Genomic DNA, 21,768 nt, shown 5'->3' with positions numbered 1-21,768 from the left:
ACAGCATAAACGATATGAATTAAAAGCCTGTGCAGTACTGTCTGATATTTCTGCATGTGCTTAGTGATGCGTTTTGTTTGTTGGACAAGATTTGTTACAAGATTTTTTACTCACTGATTATTTCTGGATGAACTTAAGTCTAATTCAGTAAGACATTCACCGATATGGCTTCACATCTGGTCCGTATCACTAATACACTCATACCCACTATCGCAGATTGTTATTTCCTCTCTAATTGAACCCGAAGTACTAGTGTGTCAGAGGGTGAATACATGTGAGAGGGTGCGTGTGTGCATGCTGCACGCGCACATGCAAGTGTGCATAAAGCTCAAGGAGCACAGACACCAGACATTTTGCTCAGCATAAGACCTCACGAGGGCCAGCTAGGCTGTAACAGCACATAACATTATCTAGCAGCAGACTGTGCTACAGCAATGAACCAGCTAACTCTTAATAAATAACATATGTCAAGAAACATGAGGGGAAATAATAAGAAGAAAGTTTCCAGAAAAATTAATCCAAATAACTGTTCCCAAAGACATGAATAATACTGGTATTGCCAGTTTGGACTTGATGTATGATTTAAAAATACTGCACACATTTATAGCCCCATGTTTCTCCTGAAAGACTCCCCAGAGTTTATAGGTTCTTACTGATGTTTTTAGGACTCCTAATCCACCAGTGATATTTCACCACCTTCCTTAGGAATCACTGTGTAACCACTGTACAAAAGCTTGCCTTTTACAGCCAAAATGACAGTACATTTAACAGCTGTGGACCATATTCAGCTGCCCATGTCCCAGCTTTGGGACAATCCATGTCACAGAGTTTTGGGATCTACATTCCACCTATGTGTCCCAAGGCAAAGCATTTCCAACTGGGTGGATACCTCCTCAGGCCTAGAGCCAGCGGGAGACAGGACACAAGCTGGAATTTAGACGACAGAGAGTTGTGGTCCTAAGTGTCAGACAGCAATTCAGACTGCTTATTTTCAAGCACCATATGTCTTCTAGACACACCTATAATAAACCAGTGTCTCCAGTCTGAAGTACCAGTTAGCTTCAATCAGCATCAGCTCCGTTAGCTGGGCAGTGGCCGTTTATGGAGGAGCTGTACGATCAGACATGCAACATCAGTCACCTTTCTGAACTGGCAGGGAGGAAACATGGTTTGCAGACTCAGCAGTATCTCAGCTCTAAAATCAACTAAGGAGTTCAAAAGAGGCAGATGAGAGGAGTATGAGCACATGCACACACAGGTACAGACACACACAGACCTGAAAACCAGGCCAAAAAGCAGAGGCTCTGGAAGCAAAGACAAGAATATGCAAAACACAAGGTAATAAGAATAAAGGATGAAGGTGCTTGACACTGTGGGGAAAAAGGAAAAACATAAGGAACTTTAAATAAGAAATTCTACCTCTTCCCAGAGGTCAGCTCACAGCTCTGCATGCAGAGGTGTATGACATCCCCACGGCTGCACGCTTGACTTACCTGAGTACAGTAGCCGTGGCTGCCAATCAAACGGTTTGTAAGCACATCGAAATCATTGCGCACCCTGAAAAGGAGCAGAGAATACAACTAAATTAGGAGTGGAGAATACAATTAAATTTAAATATAGTTGCTTCTTTTCAGTAGGCTTAACATCTCTAAATCTTGGGGCAAAAAAAAACCCAAACTGTGTCCCAACCATAAATACATTCTACATTTTGGAACCCTTTCGAGGTGATTTTTTGCATGGCAAAAAACCCCTGTATATATCAACTAAACCTGAGGCAAGCAAAAATTTGTTAGAGCTAGACTAAAGAAAACAGTTGTAGAGTAGAAAAGAAGCCATTGTCACAACCAGTTAGAACTTTAGAAATTAGAACTACTGGACTACTTGTCTTACAGAATCACAGAATGGCTGAGGTTGGAAGGGACCACTGGAGGCCACCTTGTCCAACCCCCCGGCTCAAGCAGGGCCACCTAGACCCAGTTGCCCAACACCATGTCAGATGGTTTTTGAATATCTCTAAGGAGGTAGATTCCACAACATTCCTGGGCAACCTATTTCAGTGGTCAGTTAAGATGTTCTCACAAATGCATATATTTGTAATTCCTATCATCAATGTTTGGAATATACCCACATACTGAAGATTATATAATCTATACACTATGTATAAAGACTCTAGGTGTACACGTTAATCATACCACTGTCTGGGCCCTTCTTCTATTTTATGACATTAAAGAGAAAAGTCCATGAAATTACATTATTGATAATTACGGAGAAATATCTCCCCAAACTAAGTTCCCTCTCCCATAACTCCTGGAATTATTGAATTAGTGATTGGTTGATGACCTAAAAAATAAAGGTTGTAACTGTGATCATTTTTATCCTGCAGATATAATGTAATTGTAAACATTATTTTATACTTAAACAGATGTCTAATCTAGTTTTGAGAAAAAAACAGTGTACTATATTCTGGGACAGCTATGGCAATAAACACCACAGATTAATTCCATAGTTCATAAAAAAGCTATTTCCCTTCAGTGTAAAATATGTCAATCTCTGTTGTTTTGGCTACACCCTTATATTGTTACAAAGATGGAAAGAATGCCTGAATGATCATCAGTTAAAACCTCGTTATTCTACATAGATCTGGTCTTCTCACTCTCATTCCACTTGTAAAATCTTCTATGCACCCAAATATTCACGTTTCCTGGCAATTAGCACAATTATTTTTTTAAAAAAAGAAAGTATTTACTTTTTGATAAAGTAAGAGTTGAATTGATGTGGGAACTAGAAATTTCCCTTCGACATCACTACGCATGCTCTGTTAAAAAATTGATTTCTTAAGTAAGAAGCTGGGACATTCCCTGTCTTCATCCCAAACGGTACATAATTATTTTCTCATGGAATATCTTTGAACACCAAAATCAGAATGAAATATATAATTTGTAAGATTTCCAGCCCAAATGATACTTAAAATCATTCAAATCAAGTTGAATCACAACTCCCTTTTTTCAAACATTTATTTTAAAGGTGATTTACAAGTTAGACTCAGGCATGACAAAGTGCCACAATAACATCCCTTGCTAGTGTGAAATCAAAGAAAAGGCCACGGAAAGTGCCCGTGATACGGAAAATTCTCTCATGCAACATTGCAAGGAATGGATGAGGCGATAATAATCTTTGGATTTTGGCCATTTTTTAGTTTTAGAAACAGTTTCATCTTGAAAACACCATAGCCTTGTTTGAAATGAGCAGACTATACAATATGCGTCAGTTAGGGACGATGGGACATACGACAAAGACAATAGGAGGAAGTTCTAATTTCATCTGTAGGTACAAACAATATGGGAGTTTAGAGGTGTATCTCAGATTTTCAAGAAGAACAACATATGCCTTTCAAATCATCTCTGCTAATGAGGAAACAAACATCAGGCATATAGCTACAAGATTTACACCGATTCTAAATGGTTTTAAGATTGTTATTCTTACCTGCCAAAGATTTACCAGCTTCTGTGCAGGTGTATTTATTGTGTGATATAATAAAAGGCATCAGCTTTTAAGTGCTACTACACTTCATGTATTGTAAGAATATCAGATAACTATAACAGTGTGTTATTCTGCTGGGCGTTGAAGACATTCATTGATGACAAGCAAATCTGAAGCATCTGTTCATTCTGGTGTCTTGGCTATCAGATGTCAAAGATGTTAATGAATAAATCATTACTACTAATACTATTTTGTCCCTGCTTGGAATTTTTCCATTTTTAGTTTTTAAATCACTTTAAAACAGAAACCCCATTAATTTTAAGCCAGGAGACTTTTAAGTACCCCAGTCATCATCAGACAATGAGTTAAAGGTCTGACTCTACTGAATCCCTCCTTCTTAATTTACAGCCCGATGGTCTGCATGCTGCTTTGACAGAATCACAGGTCAGTAAGGAGACACTACCAAAGAGAACAGTGTTAATGGTAAATATTTCTTCCTCATGGTATATTATCAGTATCTTTCAGTGTCATGGCAGTACATCATTCTAACTGGAGAGCAAGCGAGGAGTATGTCGACTGCTGGTGCAGAACAGTGGTGTTTCCCTCACCTGGCAATACGGTGAAGTATGTGATAAAAACTATTCAATCAGTGAGCAAGATACTGATTTTTAAAATTTCCTGGACAAATACTTAAAATTAAGTATGTGTTCAAATATGGTAAAGGCAATCTTCAGCAGGAATCATTTCCTGAGTCGATACACAATCAAAAAGTTGACAATGAGATTTGCTGAATTTCAGATCTCTCTGGAAGATCTCCCAGCTTGACCTTTGTTTTCAGTTGTACTGAGTGTGAAGTGATGTGGCTTACGTCTGTACTGAAGCCAGGGAGGAGAGTTTGAAATCTCTATAGAGCGAGTGAAGCTGTGGATTCTGCTAAGGCAGAAGCAGCCTGTTGAGAGGACAGACAGGCAGCAGCAAATACACTCAGATTAACATACTTCCTATTATGCGTAAAGTCACAGTTTCACCTTTAGCCGTGTTTTAGTTTTTGCCCTGGGACCCTTGAGACACTGATTCTCCATTCAGAAAAGCCCAGCTTTTCTGCTATCTCGACAAAATGGGAACATATTTTTATATGCTCACAGAACCTAAACAACATGGCAAAACTCGTCTCCACATATTTTATTAATTTTGTACTACTATTGTAAAAAATATTTCTATTTAAATCTTCCCCCCGCCCCGTAACTGGGTGATCAGGGTGAGGAACCTATATCCTGGGGCTTAACTGCCTTTTCATTCAGCATGAAACCAAAGATTTTTTTTCTCACATTATTATCACATAAAATGAATGTCATTATGTGGCAAAGCCAAAAGGTGTGTAAGGTGGCTTCTGAGCAAATACCTACTTTATAGCAACTGCTGAAATCTCGTTATGACAGAAATCAACACATCTGGTGTGAATTATACATATTTGCTGATGGTTTTAGAGCAAGAGTGCCTGAAATAGCCTTTCCAAAAAATACGATTACGTATTAGAAATCTCATTTTCTCTCCATGTTCCTGTTGGTGATTCTGTGTTGATCTTCAGCATTGTTGAAACGGCTAGTTTCAAGTTATAAATAATGCGGGTATTAAGGATGTAAAGTACTGAAGATGTTCTGAGCCAAACCTTTGATGGCTCTGAATTGTCACAGCCATATTGACACAACTTGCTGACTTCAAGGTAGCCATGACAGTTCCTATTAGGAACCTGCCTCGTGTTTTCAATTCATTCATCCATTCTAGGATATAGAAATTATAAAAATATATTCAAAGAGTTTAAGACAGATTGACAACAAAAATACCAAAGTTAGAAGAAGCTGTAATGGCAGGATAAACTTAGCACTGATGGTGCATTGATGAAATAAATTACAGTGATCTGTATGGACTCTACTAAAGCTTTAGAAGAGCACAAATTCAAATCCAAAATAGAAATATTTTGAGCACTGGGTGCTTCAGTATAACATAATCTGTAATCAGATGAACTTTTTCTTAGCAAATAACACTGAGTTAGATAAATAAAACGTTTTTAAAATGCTTCATACACATTAATTCTCAAATTACTTCCAGGAGAATTCTTGCCAAGTCTTAAACAGAGAACATCTGAGCATTGGATATTAAAATAAAACTCACATACGAACTGTAATACTAGGAATAACTCCAGACTGTCAAAATATGAGTTAGTTCATGTCAGTTATTTACCCTAGATACCGACTGCGTTGATAGCAGAAAAAAATAAAACAATATAAAACAAAAAATAGTTCATTCAGATAAGGGCTAGCCGTTTTACAGTCCTTAACTCTGTGGCAAAGCTGTAATAGAAAATTGGTGACCTCACTTTGTTCATGGCAACAGACAGCTATATTAACAAACACACAATTACAAGTCTACTCCGAAAATAGAATTTGGGTTGGGAGGGAGAAAAACTTGTCTTCAGGCATAAGGATTTCAAATAATTACAATGGGGATGTGGAAAATGACAGGATGGGTGACTGGCTTATTGTGTAAATGTTCCTTTTTTTTTTTTTTTTTATACTGGCACACTGCAAAGGTTTCAAATGAATGTTTAAAAAAGAAGGGAAGAGCCCCTCTGAAGAAAAAAATAATTGCTCTTTGGGATTCAAATGAGTAAAAGCAAGGAAGTAGCTTCATTCATCACGGCTTTTTTCACATACCTGCTAATTTCACAAAGTTCTTCAAATGTACACGTACTCAGATAATTGTACACATTTAATTCATCAACCCTGCTGCTACAGGGTGCTAACATTCTGTGGGAAGTATTTCTATTTCAGAGGGATAGATCTGATGTGAAAAGTGAGTAACCTATTGGCACATTCAACCTACTATTTCACTTTTTAAAATAAATTATCTCTCTGACGGAATGTAACACATCTTCCTGAGCACGACGTTAAGCAAAGATACTAAACGCGGATCTGCTTGACCATGATGACCTTACGCTTAGCGAGCAGAGCTCAACAGTACATAGTGTGACAGCACAGTGGCTGAAATCTGGTAAAAATACAACAGTGTTTTTGTTACTGTTCTACTTTGTAGTAGAGTAACACTCTTTCACATCTTAAGAGTCTTTTTTAAAAATATACTTTATGCCCCTAAAATCAAAAGAGTTAATGTCTGAAATGTTTTGATTTCCTGAAGGAAAGGGAAAAAACCAAGACTGTGAAGATGACAAAGCTAATCAATCACTTAGGGATGGGCTTCATATAACTAATTTTTTTATATCTGAAGATGGACACATAAACATCAGCTAATCACTGTGGACTTCCTTACATTTTTTAACATGGAGAGAAAATGGTACATCCTGAAGGTAATTTATGTGACCTTGCTTGGGTAATTTTCAGAGTAGAGGAAGAAACGCTGCTGGAAAATGCCTTTTCTCCATCTGGTGAACATAAAGTAAAGGGAGACTGCAATGACTCAGGCATGGCCATCTAATTGCTATATACCAGGGACTGGACAAATAAATCATACTCACAAATATGCCGGTACTGCAGACAGGCTGAGTATATATTTTTTTTTAGATTACAAGCTGAAAAATAAAGTTGCTATAGAAATTACAACACCCTGTAGCCAGCCTTGAAGAAAAGACTCCTCGACTGGGCAAGCCAATTAAAAGCAACACATGAACACTCGGTTCCAAATAGTCACTTTGTTATAAATTTTAGCTCAACAGTAACAGAATTTGAGCATCTAGGTATCGTAGAGTCAGAGGAAGTTCAGCTGGTCAGAAGAAACCACTGTCAAGATACGGAGCAGCTTACCTATGAGAAGAGACTACATAGACAAGGACCGTTTTACTACAGTTGATGACCGCAACAGAAGTTCAGAAACTCCTCAGTGGTAAGGAGGTGATTAAGGAACATTTACTCACTACTTTTCATAACATGAACTAGGCAACACTGTAGACTTATTGGGCAACCAGTTAAAGCAAATGAAAGGAAAAACTCTTTCAAAAAGCACATAACTACATTGGGGAACTCATTGCCACAGGATGTTGTGAAGGCCAAAAGAATCAAAGGGTTCAAAAAGGTTTTAGAAAAATTAATGGAGGATAGGTTCATCATGGGCTAATAAACTCAGTGGTCCGGATACAACTGCCAGCTTAGGAAGTGTCTGAATTACTGACTATCGGAAACATGGAGAATATACCAGCAGAATAATTACTCCATGTTCACCCCATTTCTTACGCAGTTTCCTTCAGCAGCCACAGCTTTCCACTATCAAAGACAGGCTACCAGGCTGGATGGCCCTTCCCTTTGATCCCATATGGGCCTTCTTATGTAACTGAGGGGCAATTTTTCTACATATCTCAGATACTTCTCAGAACAGTACTCTGTGTTTATACTAGCTATGGTGTGGACTACAGCCATAATCCATACTGGGATAAGGCAGAGTTGCGGAGAGGGGGAAGAAAGGAAGATGATGTTCTCTGCATCTGGCAGGTAAAATCCAGCCATCCCCTCTCTTTCACAGAAAACCACATTTCTTAGTTGCTTTCTTGGCCCTCCATACTTTTCTCAGTGGCAGCTTAGGAACCTGAAATCTAGTCACACTTTGACTAGGTTTACTGAGTCACAGGCTAGGTTTACTGATACACTTTCATTTTGTACTAATATCGTTCTTTATATTAAATAACTCTCCTCAGTCCTACTTGTTTACTTACAACTGCTACCCTCCCATTTTTTAGAATATAGTTATGGCCCCTCTCAAGATTTGTTTTTTAGGCTAGAAAAGATAAAAACTTTTGTTATTTTATAAGACAGATTTCTCATTCTGGTCCTCCCTTTCCCTACATTTCTCCCAGTTTTAATGGGTGCACTCAGTTTGATGTAGTTTTCAATGAGGACACATCAGTGCCTTGCACAATCTATTAAAATGTCTTCACCTCCTAAAACAGTTTATGCCGATACAGCCTAAGAGTAGATCCTGTGTTGTTTTATAATGCTGGCTCAAAGTCACTGTGTGCTCCACTACTCTTCTCAACTCCTCATCCTGCCATTCACAACTTATGAACCCCCACAGTACAGTAGGGAGTAGTCTCTGTTTGCATGATCTTGTAGTTTCTGTAGTTAAAAGAAACTTTTTTTATTACCCTCATCATGAAGCTGAGTGAACTGAACACAACTTGTTCTCTGTATTGACAGTGCCTTTCCACTTCTAAGTCATCAGTAGATTTCATTAGCACACCACTCCCTTTTTCCAACATTATTGTAGGGCATAAAAACTAAGTTTAATCCCAGACTGATCGTTGAGTAACTGTACCAGTAACCTTCCCCACACTGAAAACTCTTTTCTGAGCCCCTTTCCCTTATCGCCTTTCCAATTCTCAAAAGGCCTTTTATTTTCACATTAGCAAATGAATTCCATTTGGCATGATATCACGTACAAAAACCTCTTATTACCTCTCCATTAACTTATTTTTTTTTTTCAGTTTAACTAACAATTCTCCATTTGGTAGTATAATTGCACGCTTTGCTAAAGTTCAGATTTCATTTCCCACTTTAAAAAAACAGCTCTTTTATCGAAGTACAATATTAGTTCAGTCTTGTACAACTTCTCTTCTGTAAAATCAGGCTGCATTCCCTGCTATTTTCCATTTATCTCTGTAGTTAGTTACTCTCTCTTCAGAATTTTGCCTACAGCTTTTCAACATGCTGGGCTAAAGGCTAAGCTTTGGTCTGCTTTTCCATCTTTCTTAAATGTAAGCATTGTTTGCTATTACACAGTTATACAGTGACCTCTGTTGTGAAAAGGTATTAAGCATCATTGTCATTGTATCTGTGATTTTAGATACTAGTTATTTCAGTATTTGGAGACAGAGAGCATCCACTTCTTCAGACTTACAGCACAAGAGATGCAAGGTTACTGTATGTTTTCATGGGACAAGTGGCATAATACGACAAATCCATGTAAGCTTTCAGGATCAAGTCCATTCATAAAGTCTGACAAAGCGAGAGAGAGCTCAGAAAGTCTTGCATAAGTTTTGGAATGAGATCTAGGCAAAAAGACAACTGGTTTAATTTTTTTCCTTCATGTTGTGTAGCCATCACTTTTTCAGGTTCACCTCAAAATTAATTAAATTTCTATGCATGGATTCCAATTATCCATCCTGACTTTGCACCATGCTGTCCTCCTAACTGAAATGTAAGGCAGAATATTAATTTAGATTTGGAGCATTCTTTGCATTATTCCTAGTATAAGCAACATCCACTCTACACAGAAACTTCACACCTTTTCCTGATATTTTTATTGATACAAAAAGGAAATAGCTTGTTGTTTCAGTTCCATGTTTTCCCCCCTTTGTCGTAAGAAATCTTTCTGCTGCATATGCACACACCAAATATGCTATTGCCCAGCATATAGTCCACTTCTCTGTTCTGTGGACCCTTGCCAGTAACAGGCTTCCTGAATTTTCTTAACAGGGACACAAGGGTCTCCATTATTTGTGCAAATCTCAGTTCTTTTCCCTTTTTTTTTAATTATTATTTCCCTATATGCCAGTCCCTTCCCTAGCAAGATGTCAAACAGAATCAGTGTAACAACCTCATTGTCTTCTTGATATTTCCCTGTTTTGCTGAATTTGGTTTCATTTTTTCAGTTTCCTTTACCACTAACTTTTGTTCCTTTTTGTTCAGTGCAGCAAACTTCTTCGAACTTAATTCAGCTCTTCCTCTTCCTTGCCTTTGTGGTCATGTTTCCACCTGGCTCACATTCCTTATCTAGCAGCCTATGTAGCTTCCTTATCTTATTTAACAGATGCCTACATAGTTGTATTTTGTCAAACCCTACTCTCCTTTCCTGTATCTTGTCTTCGAAATCCCATTCTGCCATCATCTCTAGCTTTATTCTTTTGTCCCTGAGTCCCCTTTCTCAAGTGTTGTAAGATGATGTTTCACAAATCAATATATTCCAGAGCATATCCACTTTTGAAAGAATATAAATCTCATAGCTTCAAATCTTGGACTCACGTCCTCCTTCGAATATTGCTAAGGCTGTCTCACTTATTATCCCTGTCTTCTTGTCTTTCTTTGAAGGAAAAACATTATCTTCTTTCAAGCAAACTCCCTTCTTTTTTGCCTCTTAGCAGCTGAAGCTGCAAGCTGTGCTTCATTAAGGTTCTGCATATATTCAAAGAATCATAGAACCATAGAATGGTTTGGGTTGGAAGGGGCCTTAAAGATCACCTGGTTCCAACCCCCCTGCCATAAGCAGGTTGCTCAAAGCCCCATCCAACCTGGCCTTGAACACTTCCAGGGATGGGGCATCCACAGCTTCTCTGGGCAACATGTTCTGGTGCCTCACCACCCCCACGGTAAATAAATTCTGCCTCATATCTAACCTAAATCTACCTTCTTTCAGTTTAAAACTGTTACGTCTCATCCTATCACTAAACTCCCTGACAAAGAGTCCCTCTCCAGCTTTCTTGTAGGACCCCTTCGTGTACTGGAAGGCTGCAGTAAGTTCTCCCCGCAGCCTTCTCTTCTCCAGGCTGAACAACCCCAACTCTCTCAGCCTGTCTTCATGAGAGAGCATCTTTGTGGCCCTCTGTTATTTTTTAATATCTTTATTAATGTAGCAAGCAATTCTTGCGTAGTGAACACTCCAGCTAGAAGGGCCTCTGTCTAATTCACACAACAGAGCTTCAAGACAAGGAAGGTCCTGAAGATTATGAATCGCATTCAGCCTACCAAGCAGGAGGCACAGAAGTTCACTTACCAAAACAAACAAGGACTCAGTTCTTCCCTACCAAGGACTGGATCCCATACAAACTCTCCTACTTGCTCTCCTCCCACTGTTCCATGTAAATCTAATCTCACGTTTCCTCCATGTTGTAAATTCACAAATGGGTCTTCAAGAGGTCTGAGACTCTCAAATACGGATTTTTCAGTTAGGTCAAGCTGCTTGTTTTTTAGCACTGTAACATAATTGACAGCTGTTTCCACATAAAAATAGCTGCTTCCCTATCTTTTTCAAACACCAAAAGATTAAGCTGTAAAATACATGATGACCAGTATTTATATTACGTAACTGTAAATACTGGGTGAAAACTACTCACACACACGTAATTTCCCCTTGCTGTTGGTCTCCCAGGCGTTCTCAAGTGTGGGGGGAAATACCTCTGAAAACGTTTTCCCAGAAAACTGGCTCATAGAAAAATATATTTCCATCAAGAGCTGAGTATGCCCCGTGTGATTGGATCTTTTATGTGAAATTGTAATTACTTTGAAAGAAAGCCTTTCGTCACCAGCCAAACAGCATGAGAGTAGGTGCATTTTAGGGGAACTCTAACTTAGAGATTGGCTCTGAGACAGGAAAAGGTGTCAGTTAAGGAATTGAAGGTGAAGGACCCATTGTCCCACCCACAATTCATGTGCCAACAGAGCATCACTTTCTATTTCAGTGTCCTATGGGACTGAAAGAGCTTGAAAGTCAAGTAACATGTCAGAATCAGGGTTATTTCACAGTAAATGATACAGAAAAAGGATACAGAAAAAAATGGCTTGATACGAATTACTACAATGATGATTAGCTTCTGTTACACTTCTCAATAAAAACTTGTCTTATTGAGTAAAGGTAGTCCTCCCAGAGCTTGGCTTTCTGTGTTTTAATTGCACTAATATTTTATAATTTTAGTATGGTTATTTGAGATTATTTAACATTATTTATTGTAATGAAGCCTATGGTTACTTAAGAGTGATTCTTCTGTCCTTGCAGCAACATAAAATAATCCAGATGAAAACAGACCAGCAAATCATGTCTGCAAGGCAGGCAACCTCCTGGCTAGGGATGCCAAAGCAGTCAGTTCACACAGCTTGTTCTCTGATTTGTGGCACCTCCTTCTGGCCACAGTAAAACAATGTGCTCACATGCTTACAGCACATGCCCAACAGATTATACATATCTGGAAGCTCTTTGATAAATCATTTCCCACAGGTTTCTGCTTCCCATTTGTCACGTCCCTCCTGTTCTATGAAAACTCTCTAGAGCAGGAATTGTGGCTACCATCCGGTCTTGAGGCCAGGTAGAGTGTGACCCATAGTAATTGCATATATACATGCTCTTATCCTGCAGCAAATCTGAGATAACTTTCTCCTGCGTGCAGCGAAGGGGAACGTGTCTGTCTGCCCTATGTTTGTGCATATATGGTCAGAGCTATTGGATGGTAGGTGGCATGCTGAGGTGACTCTGGGTTTGGCTTTACTCTTCCTGACTCTTTGGCAAGGAGAGATCTTTATTATGGCCCATAGGTATTACTGTATATAGTACACATAATGTACATATACAACAGTCTGTCTCACAGTGAAATGCTGTCCTATGGAGATGAGTAAAAACAGAACTGTGATATTATTCAAACAATTGATAAAAATAGTTTGCCAATGGATCAAAGCCGGAAGATTCTTGGAGTATAGCTTGCAACCAGACAAATCATTACAGAAGTAAAACCAAGCTGACAAACAGATATATTTGAGCATAGCACAGGGCATAGTAACTATAACAAGGCGTAGTTTGTCCAATGTCCTCAGAGCACTCAAAAATCAGGTTCCTCAGATGATCAAGTTAGTCATTCAGGAATATTCAGTATACTAGCTCTGTAAATGCTGAAGGTAGATGCTCTGCATAGCCAAAGGGGGCTTGTAGCCACTGGTCCTTTAGCCAGTCTGATCAGGCTTTCCTCTCACATGAAGTTCAAACAAGTCAAAGCTTCTCTCCCCTGTAACATACCAAGTACAGCGCAGCTTCAATTATTACAGGAAGGGTATTTTTTGAGATGGAACAGGTATGCTGGACAGCTGTTAACATGATCGGGCACTTGTGTGTGTTTGTTTCAAGAATGGATTAGAATGAAAGATGAAGGAAATTTAACTTCTCTGGTTTGGTAAAATGGCACCACAGGAATGAAGAATAAGTGCTCAAGGGCACATAACAACATAGTTTTAATCATATGATTGCCCTTAGTAAAAAACTGTTAATTGATAGACGATTTCAGAGAACTAGATAAATTACTAATAACTAAGGGCAGACTTATTTGGTGTGAAAAGTCCTAGATTGATAAGGAATCAAAATGTTACTTATTCCATTTAATAAAGAGGTATTGGCTTTTGGGGGGAAAAAATAAAGAAAAAAAAAAAACAAAAAAACAACCTAACCTTCCAAATTCAGATATGGAAACAGCACAAATAATTCTGAAATAGGGCTGTACTAATTTCTGGAGCAGTAAAGACTACAGAGGGATATTTACTAGTGTTGCGGGATCACAATAAGGAAAAAGGTGTTGACTTGTATTTTCCCAGGTTTATAAGTGGCCAGCTTTAAGGAAGTACACAGCCTCCTCCTGACTTGCAAAATCACTCCCCCAGATAAAGCCATTGTTTTCTTTATTGTCACACAAACTCTTCAGAGAAAAAATTGAAAATCTACCCAAATGACCAATGCTGACTGCAGAGTTACGTTTGTAATTGGCTATTAGTAAGCGCTGAAGTATCCCTAAGTGGACAGAAGAGACTGCAAACACTGCTGTTTGAATCTATTGGTCAGCAAATTTGTGAGTAACACAATGAGTCTGTTTCAGATGAGGGTCTATTTAATTTTCTCCGCATAGCTTGAAAGGGGCAATGCACTGCTTTTCCACCCAGGAATTTGACCTAAGGAATTTTCTCATTCAATATGTTCTTTGCTATAATAGGTTCTAGTAATGATGGTTTTGTGCAATGAAGTTATTGCACTGATTAAGAAAAATTATGGCAATGAAAACAGACAGTGTGACTGGTTGGTAAGAAGCTGAATTTTAAAGAAGTCCTTTCAATGAATGGATCAGAATCAGCCACATCCCAGTACAGCAGTGGTTTTGTGTTAGTAAGCACAGTGAGGAAGGTGCCAAATGTTACAGGCGAGGAGACGGCATCTAGCAGAGAAAGCTTGCGCTGCCGTTCCAGTATATGTTTTAACTTCAGCACGACTCCGTGAGTTACTAAAGCTGCTGTTACCGGGTCAGCGTAAACCACTCCTGAGTGTTCAGAGCTTCCCTACATGCAGTGTGCCATTCTCAGATGCAACAGTGAGACCCACGTGAGGGCTGGCAGCCCACCTTTACGCTCAGTCTCTCCCTGGTACATGGGAAATATCTTGTAGCTTTTAACAAGATGGAAGATTTTAGTACACGTTTTGCACATTCAGGAAGATTAGTCCCCTGAGCTAGTACAATACGCCTACTATTTTTTAATTTTTGAGTGGTTGTAAAAAAAAAAAACAGAGGTTACAATTGTTAGTAACTAGCATTCCTTCCTGTACCAGAAGCAACAACACGTTCTCAGCAACTTCCTCAGGAATTCTCACTCCTCTTTGGCCATTTGTTATCAGTTCTACCAGTGATGATCGTTAGTGCATGGAGTATGATAATCTCATTACCAAAATCTACAAAGCAGTGCAAAACCCTGCATTTCCCTGCATGCATTCCCATTAAATAAAAATACTTTGATTGTCAGTGGTTTAGAACAACTGCCCGACGGACTTAGCTGAAATCTGGGATTTTCATTTACAAGAAAAATCACTAACAACATAAAAATTATGGAGCCAGACCAAAAGTCAGCCTACACCAGCATCCAGGCAGCAGCAGCAGCAGCAGCAAACATCAAGGCAGAACACAAAAACGGGGCAGATGGAGATTACATCTAGACAGGTGGGTTAAAAGGTACTGAAGCATGATCGTTCCAGTAATTTGTCTAAATTTATTTGAACTTCTTCATACTTTTGGCCTCATCTCCCAGTACTCAGGCCTCATCTCCAGTACAGAAAGTTACTTATGCTGTGGAAAAATGTCCTGTGGTTTGTTTTAAAATCGAAGCCTGAGCATTTCCATGACAGCCCCCAAGTTTTTGGACTTTGAGAAATAACGTATAACTGGTGAGACAAGACTACATGCAAGATAAAGACATGAGAAGATCATATATTTATACAAAGCTATTACCATATTGGCTGGAATCTTATCACAACTCCCAACACATTATGATCTCCAGAAGTCCCTTCCAACCCCCACCATTCTGTGATTCTGTGATTCTGTGATTATTTCTTTTTTGTCTATCATAGAAAATTGAACTGATATCTGCAGATAATTAAATTACTAGTAGCAGTGCCAGAATTTCTCTCCTTTTTTATAATAGCCTATTTAAAGCCCATTACTAGGTAAGTATAGTTGAGACTGTTTTATCATTGTGTATAATGTTTTGCATTATTAACACTGAATTTCATCTCCCATTTTATTGACCAGTCACTATAAGAGAGAATTCAGTTCACCACTTGATGTTTACAGTGTAAAGCCTCTATATGAGTAGGTCATTTAGTTTTTCTTTTTATATAAGGGAGATAAGTAAGCATTTCAAGAGGTGATTTATCTCATTCTAATGTTGACATTCAAAATAAGTCAAACGAATAATTATCTTTTCCTCTTTTTTGAGCATAAAAGAAGTCTAGATGCAAGTATTTCCATAGAAAGTAAATAAGGATAAGTAAGACAGATCATTACCCTCAAAACAGCAAAGACCTAAGATATAGGAGTCTTAGCTAGTAGTTCTCCCTCCAAAATGAAAGAAGAAATAGGCACTTCCCACAGCAATTCTCCTCACCTTTCTTGACACTTATTTTCGGATGGGATGACTCTCTCTTAGAGAAGCTTCTCTCTTCTCACTGATTCCAGGGGGAGCTGGGAGGACTGACTTGGAGTAACCTTTAGAAGCCTAAACTTATGAGGTAACTCCATTGTTGGCACTATGAGATCCTTCTAAACTGCTGGAACTTAGTCACAGATTTAAGAAGGTGCTAACAGGTCTTGATCATGCTGAACCGCACCCACTACTGCAGCTATCCTTCCCAGTGCCATCTTCCGCCTGTACAGACATGGGAAGCATCTGGCCACAGATGTCACTGCTCTGAGGGAGTCTGTCAGCTTTGTGGTCTCGTTACCCTGCACTCCCTCTAGGTCAGTTCTGGATGGGTTGAACTGCACAAGTCTTGGTACAGTGGTACTTATCCTTCAATTATCAACTTCACCATTTAGTCCACATTCAGTGCTCTGCCTTTTAACCTGTAATTAATGCTTCCTCACCATATAAAATATGGTACCATTATTTTCTTCTAATTATATCCTGAAGTGAAAGCTTCAGTAAACACTGGAATTATTGATGGAACAGAAAACATTAGGAAGAATAATTTTGATTTAATTAAACATTTCCATATTCATTAATCACAATTCCAGTCTCCTCTTTGTTGAACCAAAATGTAAATGCTTTGGTTTGGTTTCATCGGGCATGCACATCCACATGCATCTTGCACAATGTTGTTTGATGATAACCACAGTTTGAGACTATTCCATCCTTAGTCTTCAACTTGGTTACAAGAAATGCCAATCACTTGTAGAAGAGATATTTACCAAGAGACCGACACCAGAGAGTCAGCACTGTGGGCACACAGTGTAGAACTGACACAAACAGAAGCCTTTCAACATGCCTGAGAAAATAAGATATGTCAACTTCTCAACTAAAATTAAATAATCTAGCTTTTTCAGTAGAATCTGCACACAAACATCAGGACAGTTGAAACTTCCATGGAATTTTCTCTTTTTTTTTTTTTCTTCTTTTCTTAAGAATCCACTGATTTTGTGTTAAAAAACTGGGACAAAAAAAAATAATCCCTGGGAGATCTATTACTGGATGAAAATTCCATTACCTAAAATAACTCTTATTTGTCTTCTACTATTCATCCAGAACTATGCCAGTTATGTAAATAATTACTTACAGTGTAACACTCACTAAATGGTACATATTTCTTGATGATATGCACGGTGAGTTATTTGTCTTGATATCTGTGATATCCTAAGAGAAGTACTACAACATGGCCACTCAAAGCTATTACTGAAAATTAAATAAACCAAATTTAGTTTGCACTTCTAAAAAAATTTATGCAAAGGTCTGAAAACACATTCCACTGTACCTAGTGACAGAGAAGAATTCCTGTTTCTTATAAACAAAAGATAGGTACTGATGCAGTGTCTTACACAGTACTAAACTAGAGGAGTAATGGTACTTTAAAAGGAAGTTCTGTGAGAAAGAAATGAATCTTCCCTGAAATAGAGGTACATTTAATAAACTGTTCTGACATTGTGGACCAGAAATGTAAAAATATTTAGATACCTAAAAATGCAAGTAGGCACCATAAGGAATTTTCACGCTCACTTTAGGCACTTAGCTCCCCCAAATACAACCACAGATGATTGATTGGCCTTGTCATAATCCATCTGTTAAGAATTGAGAGGTGATGGCAAAAATAAGCTCCTTGCTCAAGTTATAAAAGAATGTTTGCCATTTTATAGCAGCTAAAGCAATGCAATTAATAGCAATTAGAAACATTGCTGCTTTTGGTGATCCTACCAAATTCCAAATGTATCATTACTTGCTCAAATACCTTTACTAATGTGGAGCGCTCTGCTGTAACTAGCTCAGAAAAATGGGAATAAATGACATGTGCTATAAAATTATCACATCATTTGTGTTAGAGTGCAAAAGTGGACTTAAGCCAATGGCCTGTAGTGTTACTCTAAGCCAAAGAAAGGAAGAAATGACAACAAAACCAACAAAACAATCTGTAAATGCTTGCAGGACTCTCAGTAGGTGAGATACTGGATGCATATCACAGATTTGGACTAAGCTGCTACTTATTTTCAACACAACGCAGAGATGTAAGAAATAAAAGCTTACACAAATCAACCCCGTGGTGCTTTCAAGTGCAGCTGCTCTCTTCATGTCAGTTGTTATTGCAAGTTGTCAGGGAACGGTTCTGTTCACTTGCAGATAACTCTAGGAGATTTTTACAAAAGTGGAATTTGACAAAATGAAGAAAGCTTTTATATTCTGACCCACTCTGGTATTCACAGTGACACAGAAATACATCTAATCTGTATAAAAGCACAATTAAATGCAACTGTGCTTGGGCCAGCCTCAATGAGTTTTTAAAAGAGGCTGAGCTTCATTAGAGCTCAGCATATTTATTACAGCTATAAACTGAGACCAGAGTTGTCATACCTTACTTATAAACATCTGAAAATAAGCCGCCTAATCTAGCCATTACTAGCATTTCTTTATCGTTATCATTGATGGAGAGATTGGGGCATCACAAGCAAGTCATTCATCCCTACCTAAGATACCTGAAGTATGTGAGAAACAACCCTCTAAATGATCCTTGCTTTCAGCTGCCAAGACAGGGAGCATAGGCAACTACCTTAGACATGACGTCTAATGTTTAGGTGAAGTTATTTATACCAGATATGGTGGACTGATCACTGCCACTTTAACAGCACACATTATCTGAGTAAATGTGCATAACTTCCCTATATTTAGCAGAGTAAACATCAAGATAGATTAAAAAGTGTTAAGTATATGGTGGTTTTTTCCTCACTTTGCCCAGCTTGTCTGCTTTGTTTATGAAACAGGGATACAAAGACACTCACAGATTGATAGATCTTGATAAGATGACAGACACGGTCAGAAGGATGCACCCGCAGGGACCAATTTCAAACTGAAAAAGAAAAGGACAGGTTTTATTTAATTTGTTGCGTATATTCCTCTCCCAATTGTAAAGAAATGCAAATCAAACTGAGAGCAGAAAGAACTGTTCTCATTTATGCTAAAACTAAATTTGTTGGTCTGTTTGTTAAAATGCAAGACAGGTCCATATAGTGTTTGAAACAATGTTCAGAAGGCATCTTATGAGACTGATAAACAGAAATACTGGCAGCTGAACTATAACAAGTTTAGTATTGTCTCTATACACAGTACCTGGTGAATATTCTGCTGAAGAAATACAATCAGATCTTCATATCTTGTGGCGCTATGCAGTATTAGCTGGGCAGAAATGCAAGAAGAAAAAAAAGTAACTGAGGCAATAACAACTCATTCTTATGAACTGAAAGCTGAACTAACATAGCCAAAACATTAAATCTGACAGGAAGAAGTTGAACTACCAAAATGGAATAAAGATTAATGAAATCTACTTCTTACTGTTGTTACTTGGTGTAATATTGTATTTCAGTGCTTCGTATATTCTGAGCTTTTAAATACTGTTTCTTGTTGGTTTTAAGTTCATTGCACAGAGAGTTTGATTCAATTTAAACCATTGTTTATGCAACGAAAATGATTCCTAGGACAAACATAGGAATCCTGCAGCTTCAGAAGACACAGAATAGGCAAGTAGTTCAGGCATCTGTACCTATGTGGTCAGCTATCTGTAGCAGGCATGTATCAGAGCACTTCTCTTACTCAGAGAATACTCCCATGAATGCTATTTAACGTCAGGTTCAGGAGAGTTCACAGATCCAACCCCTTCCTTCAACATTCTTTGTCTATTTTTCCATCTTCAGCTTTTGACAGAAATTATGGCCTTGCAGATACTGTGCGAGGAAAGATCTGGCAGTCTGGATTATATTTCTTTCCGTCACGTTTTCACTGGGACTATGTCCACATGACCTTTGATAAGCTGTACTTAGAGGCAGCGCAATGATGTTAGGTGCTCTCCGAAATAGCCAGCATCTCAGAATGATGTTAACATATTAATTAAATAATCTATCTTGTCTCTTGGAAGAGCATGTTACAGCCAAGGTTTTTTTGCTGCATTCACCCTGTTTATACAGGTTTTCACTTCCAGTTGTTCCAAAACTGTCAGGTTTTGAAAAGGTGTTGACACATCCTTTCCTCCATTTAGGAGGCCAGTAATATTTCCTTAAACCACTAAAGCCTCTGTTTGCAAAGCCATTTGTGAGCTTCAGATGGAAATAAAGGCAAAACTGGAAAGTATTTTGCCATTTGGAGCTTCTGGAGGAAAAGAAAGGCAATGAATTCTGTGTAAGACATGAACAAAACACTGCCTTTTGATGCTCATGGCCATGCTGGTCAACTTGAAAGGATCCATGTTCACTTTTACTCCATACCGATAAAACCAGGCACAGTTTATAAGCTTGGAAGATAGATGGAAATAAAAGGACTTCAGAGACCCCATGTGCCCACAGACACTGGGACGACCCAGAGCCAGACAGACTACAGGATTTTGTTATTTCCTATTGGGTTTTGGATCACAGTTTACTAATTTGACACAAAAGAATTTAAAACACTGAGACAGCAATGGAAATGAGATTCATTGTACTAAAACAAGAAAAGCCAGGAAAAGGATATATGGAGAATGTTACTGTGAGTTACACAGAGCCTTACAGTTTCTAAGATTCCATCTGCCTTGTATTTTCCTATGGGAGTGAACTGCTGTCTTCCTGATGGCCTGAAGAGGATATTCAGACAAAACCAAAGCTCATGTTAAAAGGAACAGAATGGCATGAAAGAGAAATCAACAGTTGTTACATGAACTGAATGACAAGCCGAAGATTTTATATTATCATTTTTAACCACTTCTTTAAAAAACGACCTCTTTCATAAGAAGTTCATATTACATATTAAACAAACTTTTATCAATGAAATATATACTTTAGCTGTGCTGTGCTCTCTCAGTCTATTTAACATGAATTATGAGTGTCTCTATACAGAAAGAGGATAAATACAGGTTTAAGATGTTAATGACAGGTTTTTTTGGAAAAGGATATTAGAGCAATGAGATTAAAACAAGCAGAAGAACATATGCACGCCATCATCAAAGAGGAAGCATTTTATAGATGTAAAATATGCAAAATATCATTTGAAATGTCTTTGAATTTGCTGCTTCTATTTCAGGTTTGAAGAAAGACTTCTGTGCCCAAAAGCTTCTGTTATTTTTCAGCTATCTTAGTTGATCTAATAAAAGAAATGACCTATTCTCACAAAACCTGGCTCACTTAAAAATATTGTGTAGGATCCAGTACAGCCAAAGCCAGCAATCTAAAAGTTAGGTGTCTTGTGTACAAGCAGCCTAATTACATAGCATAAACTAAGTAGCTATTAGGCAGTTACAGCAAAAGGAAATTAATCCCAGCCATAATAGAATATCCTGCAATACAAAATTGTTGGAGTAAAATGCTGCATCTGGAAAAATAACTCTTGGTAAAGATTTTGGAGGAATCCTAGCCTCAATGAAACCCACAGGATCATTCACAGCAGTTTCAAAGAATTTGACTATTCTCTCCCAGCTATTGGCACAGCAGAAATGATATTTTGCATTTCTCCTTAAGCCATTTTAGACTGCATAAATACAACCTACAAAACTTTT

The 21,768-nt window shown here is 38.2% G+C and overlaps 1 protein-coding gene across 2 annotated transcripts in view; it reads right to left on the bottom strand.

Moving 5' to 3' along the window:
• MINDY4 (MINDY lysine 48 deubiquitinase 4) overlaps nt 1-21,768 on the bottom strand; it is a 75,736-nt gene that overhangs the window by 18,979 nt on the left and 34,989 nt on the right. For both annotated transcript variants that reach the window (XM_009508492.2, XM_064445136.1), the window contains exons 11-14: nt 20,787-20,850; nt 19,362-19,427; nt 19,034-19,101; nt 1,494-1,557 (exon numbers count right to left, since the gene is read on the bottom strand). In XM_009508492.2, the coding sequence (XP_009506787.2) occupies nt 1,494-1,557; nt 19,034-19,101; nt 19,362-19,427; nt 20,787-20,850 (262 nt within the window). The remainder of the gene's footprint in view (nt 1-1,493; nt 1,558-19,033; nt 19,102-19,361; nt 19,428-20,786; nt 20,851-21,768) is intronic.

This window comes from Phalacrocorax carbo, chromosome 2 (genome assembly GCF_963921805.1).
Source record: "Phalacrocorax carbo chromosome 2, bPhaCar2.1, whole genome shotgun sequence".
NCBI lineage: Eukaryota > Metazoa > Chordata > Aves > Suliformes > Phalacrocoracidae > Phalacrocorax > Phalacrocorax carbo.
The sequence above is the reverse complement of the archived record's forward strand: the minus strand, read 5'-3'. Positions and strand labels throughout refer to the sequence as shown.